The 16455-nt window shown below is 43.7% G+C and overlaps 1 protein-coding gene across 1 annotated transcript in view; it reads right to left on the reverse strand.

Annotated features, from left to right (window-relative positions):
* The window catches only part of CKAP5 (cytoskeleton associated protein 5), a 4315141-nt gene that overhangs the window by 1533700 nt on the left and 2764986 nt on the right, over window positions 1-16455 (reverse strand). The window contains exon 23 of the mRNA XM_044084803.1: window positions 531-660. Coding sequence (XP_043940738.1) covers window positions 531-660 — 130 coding nt within the window. The remainder of the gene's footprint in view (window positions 1-530; window positions 661-16455) is intronic.

The following is a 16455-nucleotide window of genomic DNA, read 5'->3' on the forward strand; positions in this document are numbered from 1 at the left end:
ATTAAGATTATCATGGAGATATATACTCTAGTTAGTCAAACCTTGAAAGTTCTAAAAACAAGAAACCATACTAGGATTTAAATACTCGAACAAAAATCCTTCAAATATACAGAAATGATAAATCTTACAGATATACTACAGCAAGACTTGGAAGTTGCACCTTATTTAGAAAGGGCCTTAAACAAATGCATAACTAACTGCCAGCATTAGAGTTGTATAAAGGCTTGCTCAACATCTGAAATGACATGAGGGAAGGGCAATGAGCACTCACACCATACATTCTAATGTTCATTCTACTTCTCAGATGTCTGTTCTCCACACCTATACACACACGCATCAAAAAGGTACACACACCATGCAATGCTTGCATTTGGCATTCTTGCTTTAATAATTATGCTGTTCAGCTGCAATGTTAGCAATAATTCCTGCCAAAACATACATGCAATTTAAAGACACGCAGGAGTATGCCCTGACATAAGGTGCACTAAGCAGAGACTGAATGGAGTCCTATAATGCCACATACACATTACCTGGGGCAGAGGATGACTTGGGAGCAGAAGCAGCAGGTTTGGATGAGATCTTTGCTGGAGCAGCAGGCTTGGCCGGCATGTTTGCTCTGGCTTTCTCTAGCATGGCCATTACCTGATCCTTGGATGCAGGCTACAAGAGAAACATTAGTTTTGAAAGATTAACGCATACAAAAACTAAAATGTAAAGTCAACTCTAGTTAACTGCAATGATCAGCTCTTATCTAATGCTAAAAAATACTTCAATGTTGATTTAGAATTAAGCAAATAATTACAAACCGTATTAAAACTTTTACATCATCCTCAATATGCAACAAATAAAAGTGCAGTAAACTGACATGAAAATAACACTGCAGATCACAACAAATGAGATTACAAAAAATCATAACAGTGCTATTACCATCTAATATAAATGACATGAAGAGATGTCAACAGCCCCACAGTTTCCAGTAAGAGCATGTTTTATGCAGTCTGCATTGTTTTGTTTTTTTTTTTTTTAAAAGTCCCATTGTGGGTTTTCCCAATTGCTCCAGTGTTCACCCATGTCCTAAACACGTGCTGACAGATGAAATGACAATTCTATACTGCACGTAGATCTGCATGTTTGTGTATCTTGTGAAGGAATGGTACCCCTTCTAGGACAACATGCCTCTGCGTTTTGACAAATGAATGCCAGGGCAGCCTACTTCCTTCACAATTCAATACACAATGAAGGATGGGTTACAGAAAAAGAAGTTATGTACTTAACATAATGTTCCATCTATCTGTGCTGTCTATTTTCATTCAACATATGGGTTTGGATCAGACTTGGCCATTACTCCAGCTCTTGGCCACCAGAAAAATCTCGAGCTATTTTTCTACCCAAAATGCACTATGCCCAACATCCTTACGATCTTATTTACAGCTTGAGAGAAAGTCTATAAAAGAATTGCCATAACTGGAGTTCAGCACAAGGGACATATGGTATCCCTAAAGGTCTCACTCCTCCAGAAGTCATTTGTGGAAATGGGAGGGGGATGAAGGTGGGGTTTGAGAAAGAATGAAAATGGACAACACAGATGGAATGTTATGTTAAGTACAAAACTTCTTTATCTGATGTTGTCAATTTTCATTCATTCCTCAACATATGGGACAGGGTCCCCAGTTACCTAAATTCATGGGTGGACTCTAACATACCCCTGAGTATGGTTGAGCCAAAGGTAACTCTTCCCCTCAAGCCCAGATCTAGTTTGCAAGGAGTGGATAAAGGTATGAGGATTCGACCAAGTAGCAGTCAGACAAACATCACCCATGGATGCTCTAGACTGGAATACAGTGAAAATAGTCATAGCTCTACCTGAATGAGACGTTAATGGTTTTGGCAGAGGGAGATTAAATTTAGTGTAGGCAAACTAGTTGCAATCAGTCAACCATCTGGCTATAGTTACCTTAGTGACTAATTCGCCAATCTTATGATATGCAAAGAGCTGGTCAATTTTTCTTATTTGTTTTGTTCTGTGTAGGTAGAAGAAACAAGTGCCTATGAACATCCAGTTAAGGCAACATATATTCCCCTTTATTTGTAAAGTTTAGAAAGAACACTGGCAGGTTAATGGATTGGCTAATGTTGGATTCTGATACCACCTTAGGTAGGAAGGCCTGGTACGCAAGCTGACCTCGTTCTTGCGTAAAATCCAATATGGGGGCTTAGAAGACGATGCTTGAAATTCTTCTAGCAAGTAAAAAGATGGTCTTCCAGGTTAAAAGTTTTAGATCACATTTAGCTGCAGTTTAAAGGGAGGCTGTGACAAGGCCTGCAGTACCAAATTTAAATTCCATGGTAGCATAGCATCTTTGGAAGGAGGTCTAAGTAGAACAGCAACTTTCAAAAAGGCTTTGCACAGTTTACAGGAAGCACAGGGAAGAATTCTGAAACCCCACATGGAAATTCGAAATAGCTGACAGTTGTACTTTGATAGTCAATGATTTAGCACACTCATTAAATAAACTTGCTAAAAATTCAAGAACAGAATCTATCGAAGCTGAAAAAGGTTCTACCAGATTCTGCTCTGCCCAACAAACATCTTTTCCATTTACTTCTGTAGAATTTTCTCGTAGACGGCTTATGGGAAAATAACAGAATGGAAAGGACAGGTGAAGAAAGTATAGCTTGCATGGCTATCAATCTAACTGGAGAAACCATGCAGTCAGTTTGAGATGTCAGGGTGAAGGATGCCTGTTGGGGGCAGACAGAAGTTCTAGAATCGGAACCAGAATCCAAGGTGGGTACAGAAGATGAGGCCAAAGGGAGGGAAACCAAATTTGTTGAGTCAGTAAGATGCAATGAAGATGAGACGACTTTGCTCTTCAACCTGGCAGCTTTCTGGAAGCATTTGGGTAATTAAAGGAGTGGGCGGATAAGCGTATAGAAGACGGGGGACCAATCGTGGAGTAGAGCATTCCTCGGTGACTCACCTGGAGGGGGGATTATGGCAAAGAAACAGCTGCACTTGTTTAGGGGAAGATGCAAAGAGATCACAGCAAGGCTGGCTCCACTGATGGAAAATCATGTCCGCCAATCTACTGCCGAGAGACCACTCGTGAGGTAGTACGATGAACATGCTCAGTTTGTCCACTAACACACTGGACTTCCCTGGAATATGCATTGCAAATTAGAAAGCAGTTGGAAGAAATCACCCATTGCCACACCCTCAGAGATTTTTGACATGGGGTAAGATCTTGTTCCTCCTTGTTTCTGTACCAAACTACTGACATGTTGTCCATTTGGATCATTCAGTGGGGAGGGGAGAGTTTTGGTATGCTTGTAAAGTACAGTTGTGTACACTTATCATAAATGTAGATGTTCGAGTGTATTCACTGTTGCAGTCATCACACTTGGGTTATCCTGCCAGGGGTCGCCCTCAGTCTGCCTGAATACCAGAGGCTTAGTATTTCTGTGTCAGTTGCTGTCGCTCCAGGACTGACGTCAGGTTGTCAGTGGTATAAAAATCAGGAAGCCGATGCCATTATATAATTTTTTCTTGCCCCAACTGTCAGGAGCCCCCAAATAGGGAGCTAGGATTATGGTGGAAGACCACCACCAGTAGAAAGTAAATACCAAAAATTCCTTTTAAGGAGAGAGGAAAAGATAGAGAAAAGGACAAGGGGGATTGGGGGGGGGGGTGCGAGGGTGAGACCAGGACTGCAAAAGTGAATACATTTGAACATCTACATTTATGGTAAGTGTACACAACTGTACTATGTTCTTTGTGTTTCACTGTTGCAGTCATCACACACGGGTTGATTCCCAAAGCTGAAGAAAAAGGGTGGAGGCAGGTAAGATGCCTGGGAGGTGGCTAGGATGCCCTGCAGGAAAGCAGTGGCAAAGCCTGCCCTGGATTTGGAGAATATAGGTAGGTGGTAATGCTTGGTGAAGGTATGAATAGAAGTCCAAGTTGCAAACCTCCAGGATGTCCCAGGTGGGGACCCTGCTGAGAAAAGCTGCAGAGGTGGAGGTTGCCCTGGTGGAATGTGTCCTCACCCCCCTTTGGGGGCTGTTTCCCATGCTGTTTGGAGCAGAAATGGATGCAGGGTGCTATCCGTTTGGAGACTGATGGTTTTGATATAGCCTTGCCCTCTGCCTCTCCTACAAAGCTGACTAACAATTGGTCAGTTTTTCTAAAGGATTTGGTCCTATCCAGATAGAATCTGAGCTGTCTGTGCACATCTAGAGAGGGGAAGAATCCTTTCCCCCTTTTTTTGTGGGTTAGGGAAAAAGGTGGGCAAATGAATGGATTGGTTGAGAGCCACACTAGACACCACTTTAGGCAAGGAGGAGGGGTCAGTCCTGAGGGAAACCCTGTCAGCGTAGAAAATGATGAAGGGCTCTACAGCCATGAGTGCTTGTAGCACTGAAACTCTAGAAGCAAAGCTGTTTTCCAAGAGAGGATTTTTAACTCTGCTGAAGCTGTACGTTCAAAGTGGGTAAGGTGAGCTTTTCCAACACAAAGTTAAGGTCCCAAGCTGGGGTTGGAGCTCTTCTGGGTGGCCTTAAGTTGTTGGCCCCTCTTAGGAAATGTTTGATGAGAGGGTGTGAGAAGATATGTGGCTCTGTGCTGAAATGAAGAGAGATGGCAGAGGCATGAGTTTTAATAAAAGAGAGAAGGATAGACCCTGCGTAGTAGGTCTGGTAGGTAAATCCAGGCTGAGAGGGTAGGGTAGGGTGGGCTGTGCTGTTTCGGCTCCCTTAACCTGGATGCAGGTGCAAAACCTTTTCCACTTGTCAGCATAGGATTTTCTAGTGCTGGGGCGTCTGCTTCACGTCTCACATCTAGAACTTGTTTGCTTAGGCTGGCAGTTTGAGGAGAGGTTGTGGAATAAGTCAGGCTTGCCAGGTTGAGGGTCTGCAATTGGGCATGCATGAACGCTCCATTATTCGGGGTCAGGAGTGTAAAGGTCCGAGGTAGGTGCCATGGTGGCAGGGGTGATAGGCTGCGCAGCAGTGGGTAACATTGCTGACATGGTCAGTCTGGGACAATCAGGATTGCCCTCAGTTTTTCCTCCCTTATTTTGAGCGGTACCGTTGAAATAAGTGGTAGAGGGGGAAATGCATAGACCGAGAGGTCTACCCCACTGGAAGAATAGAGCATCCACTTTCTAGGCCTTGCTATGAGGCTCCCTGATGCAGAATTTGCTGAGTTGATGATTGGAGTGGGAGGCAAAGAGAGCCACCTTCGGGGTGCTCCATTTCTGGGCTACAAAGATGAAGATTCTCTGGTCTAGCAGGTTTCTGCTTAAGTTGTCTATCAGTGAGTTTAGGGATCCTGGCAGGAATTGTGCTAGTAGGTGTAGTTGCATGGCTGAAGCTGTATGCCAAAGGGTCATGGCAAGCCTGCAGAGAGGGTAAGAGCAAGTTCCTCCCTGCTTGTTGATATACCACATCACTGTGCTGTTGTCTGTTTTGATCAGGATAGGCCCCGGGGAGAGCAGGGGTCTGAAAGTTGTCAGGGCGTGCTTAACAGCTAGCATCTCTTTTTGGCTGATTTGCAGATGTACTTGATTTGGGCTCCAATGGCCTTGAATGCACCTGCCTTCCAGATGTGCACCCAGGCATTGTCTAATGCATCTGTGGTGAGGGTCTGGGTGGCATGGGGTTGTGAGAAGGGAAGTTCCTTGTTGTGGTTGCATGCTGTTGCCCACCAAAGAAAATCTTTCCTTAGACAAGGTATCATTGGTATGATAAGTTTCCAGGTCTTGGGAGTGTTGACACCAAAGGCTTTTAGGTACCATTGTAGTTTCCTCAGAAGCAGTCTAGCATATGGAATGAGTAGAATGCAGGAGGCCATGAACCCTAGAGCTTGCAGGATTTTCCTTGTGGATAACTGGGTTCTGGTGGCTAGTTGAGAGAAGTAGCCTGTCAGGTAGGTTTGTTTTTCTGGAGTAAAGAATGCCATCTGGGATGCTGTGTGCAGGCTTACTCCCAAGAATACAATTTTTTGTGTGGGTACTAGTTTTGATTTCTTTTTGTTGATAGTGTACCCCAGGGAGGTCAGTAGGTCCTTTACAAAGGTCAGGTGCTGTAACAGCTTTTCCTGTCTGGCTAAATCAGGCAATCGTCCAAGTAGGAGTAAATTTGAATATTTCTATGCCTGCACATAGCAATGACAGAAGCCAGGCATTTTGTGAACACTCTGGGAGCAGTGGGTAAGCCAAAGGGAAGAACAGAGAACTGAATGCATAGATCCTGCCCTGAAACACAGACATTTCCTGCAAAATTCTCTGACTGCGATGTGTAGGTAGGCCTCTTTTAGGTCTAGGGTGGCTAACCAAACATCCTTGGAAAGTATAGGAAGAAGCTGCTGGAGGGTGAGCATTTTGAATTTTGGTATCACCAGAAAGGTGTTTAAAACTGGATAGGTCAAGGATTAGGCACCAGGTGCCCTCTTTTCTGGGTACCAGCAAGTCTGGAATAAAAACCTTCGCCTATCTGGTCTGCAGGAACATACTGTATTACCCTCATGGACAGCAGGGAAAGGACTTGCTTTTTGGCCTCTGCCCACTGGTTTGGAGGAAGATTTGGGAACCCTCTTGGGATTGGCGGTGTGTGGAAATAAAATTTGTAACCCTGGGACATTATTTTGAGGACCCATCGGTCATTGGTGATAGAGGCCAGTTGTTTGCATGGAAGGAGAGTTTTCCACCTAGGGGCACAAGCAGGTAGGCAGAGGTAAGGGGTGGAGGTGTAAAGTCATTGTGAGTTCTTACCATAAGGGAGTGGCTTTGCACTCCCTGTTTATGAAGAGGAAGAACTCCACTGCTTAGATCTCTGCATTCCCTGGGGCTGCTGTCTGGGGGGAGGGGGGGGTCTGCTTCCCCTGGGGTCTGGGCTGAACTGGCCTGGAGGGGGGCCGGAAAGGACCAATGCTTGGAGGGTCAATGCCTACTGAACCTCGAAGGCTGGACCTGTAAAAAGTCTGTCTGCATAGATTTACAGGTTCATAGGTACTTACTAGGCTAATGGCCCTGGAGCCTTTTACAAGCCTAGCGCACAGATGTGCCCTAGCATCGAGCCACCTGACATTAGTTCGCAATGCCTCTATCAAGTAGAGCCACTGGAGTGATCCCCGGGATGAACCTTCTATTTCCTATCCACTCAAGATTTCTCTTGAAGGCCAGTGAGGTGCTCTGTTTGAGATGTATGTGAAGTCTATTCCAGAGCATGGGCAGTCTCTTGGGAGTTACGAACCTGTCCTTCCAGCCTGTTCTGTTGATAGTGGTAATGAGGATGAGGTCTCTGGAGCATGTGGTGTGAAGGGATTGGGATTTCTTTAGATGTAACATTTCTAACAGAGCTGGGTCAGACATGGCTTTCTAAGGCAAGGAGAAAGTGCCTGTTAGTAGATATGAGACAGAGAATGGAATATTTTTGAGTGTCAGTGTAGTACATATGCTTAAGGTCACAAATCCACTTTGTGAGGTACTTTTGTGGCCTTTCCAGTTGTTGCATGTGTAAAGTGAGGTACATGCCAAATGGGGCATTATCCTCAATGACTGGCCAAATGAGGGAAGAGTAGAAGGAGACAATGACCTCTTTCTTCCTGGATGCAAAACCCTTGGTAATGAGATGTGCCACATAGGACTTTCTGACCACAGTGGCAATATGGTGGTCGAAGGAGAGATTGCTGTTAACCTGTGTCCCCAGATCTCATACACCTTCAGTGTTTAGTGGACTCCCATCGATGTGGTAATTAGTGGGAACTGAGTTTTTCCCCAACGAGGATGGGGACGCATTTTTTGGCATTAAGCTTAAGGCCACGGTTTTGTCACTGGTCTCAGTGAAGCCTTTCTGTGGGATGTCTACACATCACTTGGGGAGTTAATAATGGCTCCCAGCTTGCAGTTGTCTATGAACATGTGTCAGCCAGAGTCCCTCCGTGTTGGCCTAGACTTCTGAGAAGTAGATGCCAAACATGAGAGGACCCCATCACTGATCCCTGTGGGTCTGCACTCATAATTGGTTGGCAGTCTGACTTAGAGTCCGCTACTTTCCCACTGCGGGTTCTGTGAGCCAGTTTGCAACCCACCTAGTGATATAGGGGTTGATGCCTAGTTTGGTGAGTTTATCAATTCCTGAGTGAGGAATGGTATCAAAGGCCTTGGCAAGATCGAGGTAGGCTGTATGAACTGCTTTGCCCTCATCCACAACTCTGGTGACTTGACTCAAAGAAGTCAACCAGGGTGAGCAGGCATGATCTACCTTTCACAAAACCAAATTGAGTGAGATCTAGAATTTGGAGATTCCCTGTGTCCTTGTTAAGTAGGTCCATGATGATGCGCTCCACAGCCATATATATCACTCATCAGGCTAATGGGGCAATAATTCCCAGGGTCTGTAGTCGCTCCCCCTTTATGGAGAGGGATGACTGTAGCAGCGCACCATTCGGTAGGGACAAAGCCTGAGGTGAGGTTATGATTTAACAGGGCACAAAGATGTGGTGTCAGTTCACTATGTCATTCATGTAGGGATATTTTCGGGTCCCATGGAAGTTGTATTTTTGGCCTTGAACAATACGGGTCTATAGTACGTTATCGAATACCCGTAACATGAAACACCACAACACCGAAACACATAGCCTGAACCGCAAATCTCTCGAACCCTCTAAACCGCGAATTGTCAAACCTTGTACCGTCACAGTCGACCAACACCACCGCGCGCTACATACTACATAACCAAATATAATAAATAAAACACATACATACACAAACCAAACCCTACGTCTAACCCTACATCAAACCTAACATACATTACCTATCTATGCACTTATCTTAATTCGCACCCTAACCTTAAGGTCCGTAACTATTGCACACTTACCTTACGGAGCTATACCGCAGACGGGCCAACCATCACACTTCAACATTTCGCAGTTTTGTACGTTCGCCGTTACCGTAGTTCACGTTTTATGTGTCGGTCTTTTGGTGCTCAATATTACCGGGATTCAACAACATAATATAGACCCGACAATACAGCTTTAACCTGTGCTGCAGTAATGCTGCGTGCCAGGCATTCCTCCAGTATTGTGATTGGCCCTTTGGGGGTAGGGGGGGGGGGCAAAGTTGGCAATGAATCTGCGAGCCAGTATGTTGGCAGTATCTGTTGGCTCAGTATAGGAGGTACCATTTGTGCAGTAACAGAACAAATCTGGGTAATCCCGTGGAGATTGTTGATATAACTACAGAAGGCTTTGTGGTTGTTATTACTGTCTGCCGCAATTCTGCCTTCAAGGCTGGCTTAGAGGTTTTGATAAGGGATCTTAATTTTTCGTTGAGGCTAATAAGGACGTTTTCCAGTCTTGGGACTTCACCTTTTTCTGCAACAGTTTGGCAGACCTCCACCAGATTGTCTTCCTTTTTTGGAGGAGAGAAGCTTGGTTCTGTTGGGTATGGCTAGTTCCATGCATTTATGTTCGTGTTTGTACAGTGCATTGGTGTACGATTCAGCAGTCATGCATCTATTTTCCATTGACACAGGTGCCATGAAGTTAGCCACCTGTTTTTAGGAGCACAAAATCAGCTTTAGAGAAGTTTTTCATGGTGGTTACCTTTGCGGGGGGTGTGGGTGAGATGTGGATTTCCATGGTGATTAGTTTGTGGTCGGATTTAACCAGGGAGGAATTGACTACTGGTGTAGAGCAACGGTTGTCCATGTTAGTAATAACATGATCAAGTTATGTTGCTTCCTCTAGTGGGGTCAAGAATGAGCTGGTCCAGTGCATTGGAACTGATTAATTCCAGGAAGCACTGGGCTAGTTTATTGGTGCAGGAGTAGTTTTCCCATTTGATGGAGAAGTTGAAGTCACCTAATATGAGAATGTTGGGTTGGACCCTAATAGTTTCCAGGCTACTTAGGAACGTGCAGTGAGAGTCTTGGGACATGGTTGGGGACCTATACCAGGCTATGACCTGAATTACCATCTTATCCAATGTTAGTTGTAACTGAAGCATCACAGATGCATTATGCTGGGCTACTGGTCTGGAGGCGTGCATTGCCCTTATGAATATGGATACACCACCTTTGGAGCTTCAGTCCATGTTCTAGGCCTGAAAGGTGTGAAATGAGTTACAACCTGGTAGTGCAGGGGTGCTTTCTACTGCTTTAAACCAGGTCTCAGTTACAGCACAAATGTCGATGTTCTCCATTATGAGGAGCACTTCGAGCAAGTGCATATTGAAGAATTTTAGCATCGAGCAGCATGACCCTCAGATTGCATTTATTTATAGCTGTTACAGTGGTAATTTGGTCTTTGGAACATTGCCTAAAAAAGGCACTAGAGGGATGGCAAGAGCCTTAGCCAGTATCCGGAAACCCAGGGGAAGACATATGCAGGCCATCTCTGGCAAAGCTATTTCTTACATCTTTTTTAAGACCTCTTCTGTCTTGGTGGCAAAAAAACAGTTTTTGTTCAATGGGGTGTCCAATAATTTTGATTTGACATGGTCTGGCAAGGTCTGTTCCTTAAGCCAAGCATGCCTAAGGACAGAACTAATGACTGATGCCCTACAAGATGCTTCTAGGGCATCCAAGACGCATTGCAAGGTGTGCTTAGTAACTTGGCTGCAGAATGCATAAGCTCTTTTAATTCTTTATTTTCTGCACAAACAGGAAAGGAAGATTTTTTTTGTTTGAGGAGTTTCATGGTATGCTGCTGATATTTCAATACGTGGAACTGACAATTTAGTGCTCTAATAGGAAGAGTAGCAGAGGTGTACACTTTTTTATCCCATATGTCTAAAGCTCGGGAATCCCTGTCTGAGGGGGGTGGGATTCTTAGCTGAGGTTGCTTTAATGACCTTAGGTCCTTGAGAGATGACCTCTGGGTCAGCAGTAGGATTTTTGAAAAGGAATTTGAGAGAATCAGGGACTCTGTAGTACCTGTCAGGTTTCCTGGGAACAAGAGGAAGGGTGTCAGGAGTCAAACGGGATTCCATGAAAATATCAACAGCAGCATCCAAAACAGGAGGAATGGCTTAAGGTCTGTGCTTTGGTAAATCTAAATATTCAGAGTCTTTTTTCTGACTGTGGATAGTCCCGACATTCCCATTGGAAATGCATCCTTAAAGTATTAAGGGTTTCACCAAATTAAAAATTTTCTGGTGGAGAGGCAGAAGAAATGGATTCCTCTGCATCAGAATCCTCATAAGCAGAGAGGGGTTGCATGTATTCATATTCAGAAGCATCAGAGGTAACGGACTCTGTTCAGATAAAACTACTGGGGAGAAGTCACTTTCTTTTGGAAGGGGTAACCTGACTGCCCCTAATTAAGCATAAGGTCTTCCGCCACTTTATGCATCTGAGATTGAGGCAAGGAAGCAGGTGCCTGAGCTTGGGTCGTTATTTTGGGCGTAGTTCGTACCCTGGGCCTTAGAAACTCAGTAGTTTTAGAAAGAATTGAAGACGCGAAAAAAGTTGTCGGTTTGTGTCGAGTATTGGTAGTGCGAAGTACTTCCTCGGAAGCTGGTGCCTGATCAGCAGCTCCAGACCCTTCAAAGGTAGAGACACCTACAGGATCCTTAGACGAAGAGTCTCACGGCATACCTGACTCCGAAAGTGTCTCTGTAGTGGCCTGCGAATCCACAGAAGTGAGCATCAGGGGCTGCAAAAGCACCTCACGGAGGACCGGAGAACTGATGACTAGCTTAACAGAAGCGTTGGTGGTGGTTTTGGAACTGTGCAGTCTGTGTCTGTCATTATCCTTACTTTTTTTTTGGAAGATCGGTTGTCAGATGGCTTACAGAAGCCATATCGGAATTCGAGGACTGACAGCTAAAATATCTATCTACAATAAGGGCCCAACAACGTAAAGTTCTGGCATTGAACAAAGCACAAAAGCGACAGCGAAGAACGTCGTGGTCTGGGTCTAAACAGGTGATGCAGTACGAATTGAAGTCTCGGTGTGGTATTTGCTTTTCACAGGTGAGACAATTGTTAACTTTTTCAAACATCGGTTAGAGCAAGAAAAAAAGGATCCCCAATGGGGTACTTAACTTTAGAAGACTTCAACTTTAATTTGGAAACTAAAACTCAGGTAGCATCCGACCGGCACTTGTATGAACTGCTTTGGGCTCCTAGGCAAAAAGACTGATGCAATGGCATAGACTACCTGATTTTATACCACTGAGAACCTGACGTCAGTCCTGGAGCAACAGCAACCGACTCAGAAATACTAAGCCTCTGGTATTCAGGCTGACTGAGGGCTACCCCTAGAAGGATAACCCAAGTGTGATGACTAACAGTGAAACACGAAGAACATTACTAAAAACACCACCCTCATTTCCAGAACACTGATATCCAAGTTGGCCTCTTCAGGGGACTAAGTGCTTTGGACAGTCTTCCCCAGAAAATGCTCACCACCACCCAATCTTGGAAGCATCCATGATCACAGCAGCCTTGGGTGGAGGAAGAATGAAAGGACAGCTTAGCAACAGTTGTGACTGCATCCACCAAGATACCTTTTGCATACTTGCATTAGCCTCATCTTCGTTGGCACATGTTGAGAAAGAAATGACCACTGTTTGTGGCATCCACTGCAGAATTCTCATGTGATATCTTGCTAAAGGAACTAAGACTACTGCCGTTGACATTGCTCTCAGGGCTTGTACAGTAAACTGGGCTGACATTTTGGTACTGCAAATTATTTTCTTGACCTGATTTCTTATTGCTTGCATTCTCAAAAGGGGAAGAGATGCTACCATAAATTCTGTGTTGAACATTGGTCCTATAAATTCTAATGTCTACACTGGCTGTAATTCTGACTTCTTGTGATTGATGGTTATTCCAAGATTTGAACAAGTCTGCAACACTTGGTCCCATGCTTGATCAGTGTATGCATGGTCAGAGCGGTAATGAGCCAGCAGTCAAATAGGGAAAAACCCAGCATCCCTGCAGTCTCAAATGAGCTGCTACTACTGCCATACACTTGGACACCCTGGGGGCTGTGGCAGTGCTCTGAACTGGTAATAACTGGCTCCTAGCAGGAAACACAAGTACTTTCTGTATCATCTGTTCATTTTTATGTGATCATAAACATCCTGAAGGTCTATTCAGCACATCTAGTTGTCCTTGCTTAAAAAGGCAAGAACGGACTGAATCGTGACCATCCAGAACTTGGTGTGCCAAACCAATTTACCCAATGCACAGACCTAAAATCGCCCTCCAGTTCTGTTTTCTTTGGTACTAAAAATTTCAGAGTTCTATTTGGTCTGGAGAGACCTCTTGGATGACTCTTCTATCATCTTTTCAATTTCCAGTGCTGCTGTTTCCCTCTGATTGAAGAACATTGAGGATTTTCCTGGGCAATGGGCAGGTTCAAGGACTCTACCATCACAGATCGAGTCAGAAGAGGAGGTGGTGTTGCAGTAATCAATGGACGATGCTCTTGATGGTTTTTTTTTTGAGGGTGGGGGGATAATGGGTTAAACCAATGCTAAAATTAACCAGTGCAACTTCAAAAGCCAGCAAAACACCAACACAAGCACACTAGTTGTGCAGTCCACATCTTGCAGGTAGTCCTCAGAACCACAAAGTTGAACAGCTATGTCTCAACAGTATAACAGCTGCATCTAGTTCTAATGAAGGAAATGCTTGGTTATTCTGCCATTAACATATGCCATATGCCTGATCAACTGTTTTACACCCCCCCTTTCTACTATCCACTACTCTGGCTACAAAAAGTACCTCTACAGGAACATCTACCTCAGTTGTCAGTAAGGCATCCCAGGCAAAAAAAAAATCTCAGTTAGCAAGTTAGTACTGGAGAAGATGAGAGAGAGAGAGGTGTACTGGAGAAGATGAGAGAGAGAGAGAGACATAACATGTCAGTAATAACACCCAGAAACAAGAGGTTAGTGTGCAGTAAAAGAGAAGTTCAAACCCTTGCTTATAGGCCTGCTGTATAAGAAAAAGACCTGCATGAATCCAATAAATATCTGCACTGCTGTGGGCAGAAGGTAGATGGGCTTGTATCCTGTAAGACAGACTCTTCTAAAGAGGAAGCCGCAGTGGCATACAAAGTAGTGAGGTGGCCTAGACTCGAACTAAACCCTAACAGACAAGAATGAAAAAAAACACCACAAGGAAGGAACCCTGACAAGATGTAAGACTGATTAGTGTCCCAAGTCCTCTAGGAGTTAGCTGTGGAGAAGAAGTAAAGCAAGGGGTAGAACTGCAGACCATCGCTGCTAAATTTTCCATGGGCATCACAACATGCCAAGTGTGGTATGACACTGTGGGGGCAGGCACACAAAGAAATGTCTCCTACTGCTGTTAGAACAGCACTGTGCTCGGTTATTTTGATGTCTTTACTTCCCATTCCATCACCCTTCATTTGGGAGATTCTTGCAGGGTCCTTTTTCAGTGTTATAGCCCATCCAAGTCCTGGGGGTGTTTGGTGAAGAATACCGAAAGGGCTTCAGGATATGGAAAAATGGCAAGCAGTAGTGGGAGGAAACAAACCATTTAAATCTTATTTCATTAAACTGTACTTAATACACAACAGAAATGTGCTATTACTACAACCACTGTCTTAACAACCCTCCGGAGGGAATATGCAAGTAGTGTACAGCTAATGGAGCCATCAAAGAATTAATATATGCTGGATGCTCTTCATTATTTCATCAGTTTAAGTTCCACATCCAAAAAGAGATGGTGCCAAGGAGTTTTACTATTTAAAACTACATGTAATTTACAAGACTGTCAGATTTCCTCCAGTGAATGGCAACAAACTTTGCACTAATTCACCTAAACTAACAGCCAGTTTTAAATAAAGCATCAGAAGCTAGGAATTAAACAGTCACAGGTGAAAAGTTTACAGTACCAATTATCTTCTTTACAGTGGACAGCTAGAGCTATACTGATGCAGAAACAATATAAGATCATGAAAAACTTGAAGTTATCATGCAAGTAAGACACCAACAGCATGTGCACTTTAAATAAAAAAGGGGAGCAAATACAGACTATGCCTTGCACTACTGCCTTTGAATCAGGAATGGTGCATTTCTTCAGTAAGTCTGTAACTATGCCAGTTACACCAACCTATTAGACAGTAAATGACTAGTATCAAACATTTCTATCACTTTTACAATATTGGCAAAAGGTTTTCAAGCCAATCCCCTTGACTGTATCTAACTAATCAGCAACAGCCTGAGACAGTGGACATACAGGGCGAAGACAGTGAACTGTAAAAACTGAGAAAATCCCCCCAATTTATTTATAAAAGTCTTAACTACTTGTCTTTTTAAACTTCTAACTGCTGTGAGCATTGTTAAAGATTCCAAAGTTTGATTTTTGCTTTAAGCAAAGTACACTGATCTGTTAATTACTGATCTGTTAATTACTAAGTACTGCTGTGCTGGAACACACCGGTGGTTGAATATCTTCACTCTAGCAGTAGTGTTAACTTTTTGGACTTTTATCTTTAGAAAATCCAACATCTGGTTTGATTTCTATAGTCTTGCACCACCTTCCCTTTTGGCCCGTCTAGAAAATAAAAAGCGTTTCAGCCGTCCTGAAGGGTTTTATTCTGGCAAGGTAATAACTGAGCTGCCAATTTACACCCAAAGGAATCCTGCATCTCTCTTCCTGTTACATTCTGGAAAGAACAATGGGAGATTAACAGAATAAGAGTGAATTCTGAGACCACTTTCAGCATGAAAGAAGGATTAGTGTGTAACAACTCTATCCTTGAGGAAAATCAAGTAAGATTGTCCCACCATGACAGCCTGAAGCTCAAACTCAACTTGCAGATATCACAGCAATCAAAACAGTTTTCTGTTAAAAACATGGAATTAGCACGAGCTGCCTGTTCAACAGGTGGCAAGGTCAATTTTTCAAGAGTATAGTTGAGAACCTACAAAGGAGAAATGTGCTTGTGAGAGGATAATATATGCAAAATTTTCATGAAATGTTTTATCAAAAGATAAGAGGGATCCATAGGTAGCCAAGCACAGATGCAGCTAAATGCACCTTAATGGACGAATACAGTAAACCATCCTGAAGTCTCTCACACAAACATTTTAAGACCAGAGGGATATTAACTTCAATGGACCCTCTGTTTCCATTTCGACACCACTTACAAAAGAAAACCTCAGCCATTTACAAAAAAGAAGTTATGTACTTACCATAACGTTCCATGTGAGTTGTTTAGCTCACCTTTATTCTCACTGATGGGTTCTGAGCCGATCCTCGGCTCCGACACGGCCGACAGCAAAGCTCAAAATTTGCCAGTAGCTCGAGACCAAGCCCCTTATCCCACAACGCACTGCTGGAATTACCTCAGATCTTGTTTGCTGCGAGTATCAGTATATATATATATATATATATATATATATATATATATATATATATATATATATATATACACACATACATATACACACACACACACACACACACAAA

Source organism: Protopterus annectens, chromosome 9.part0, assembly GCF_019279795.1.
Source record: "Protopterus annectens isolate FY-2018-M chromosome 9.part0, PAN1.0, whole genome shotgun sequence".
Taxonomy (NCBI): Eukaryota; Metazoa; Chordata; order Ceratodontiformes; family Protopteridae; genus Protopterus; species Protopterus annectens.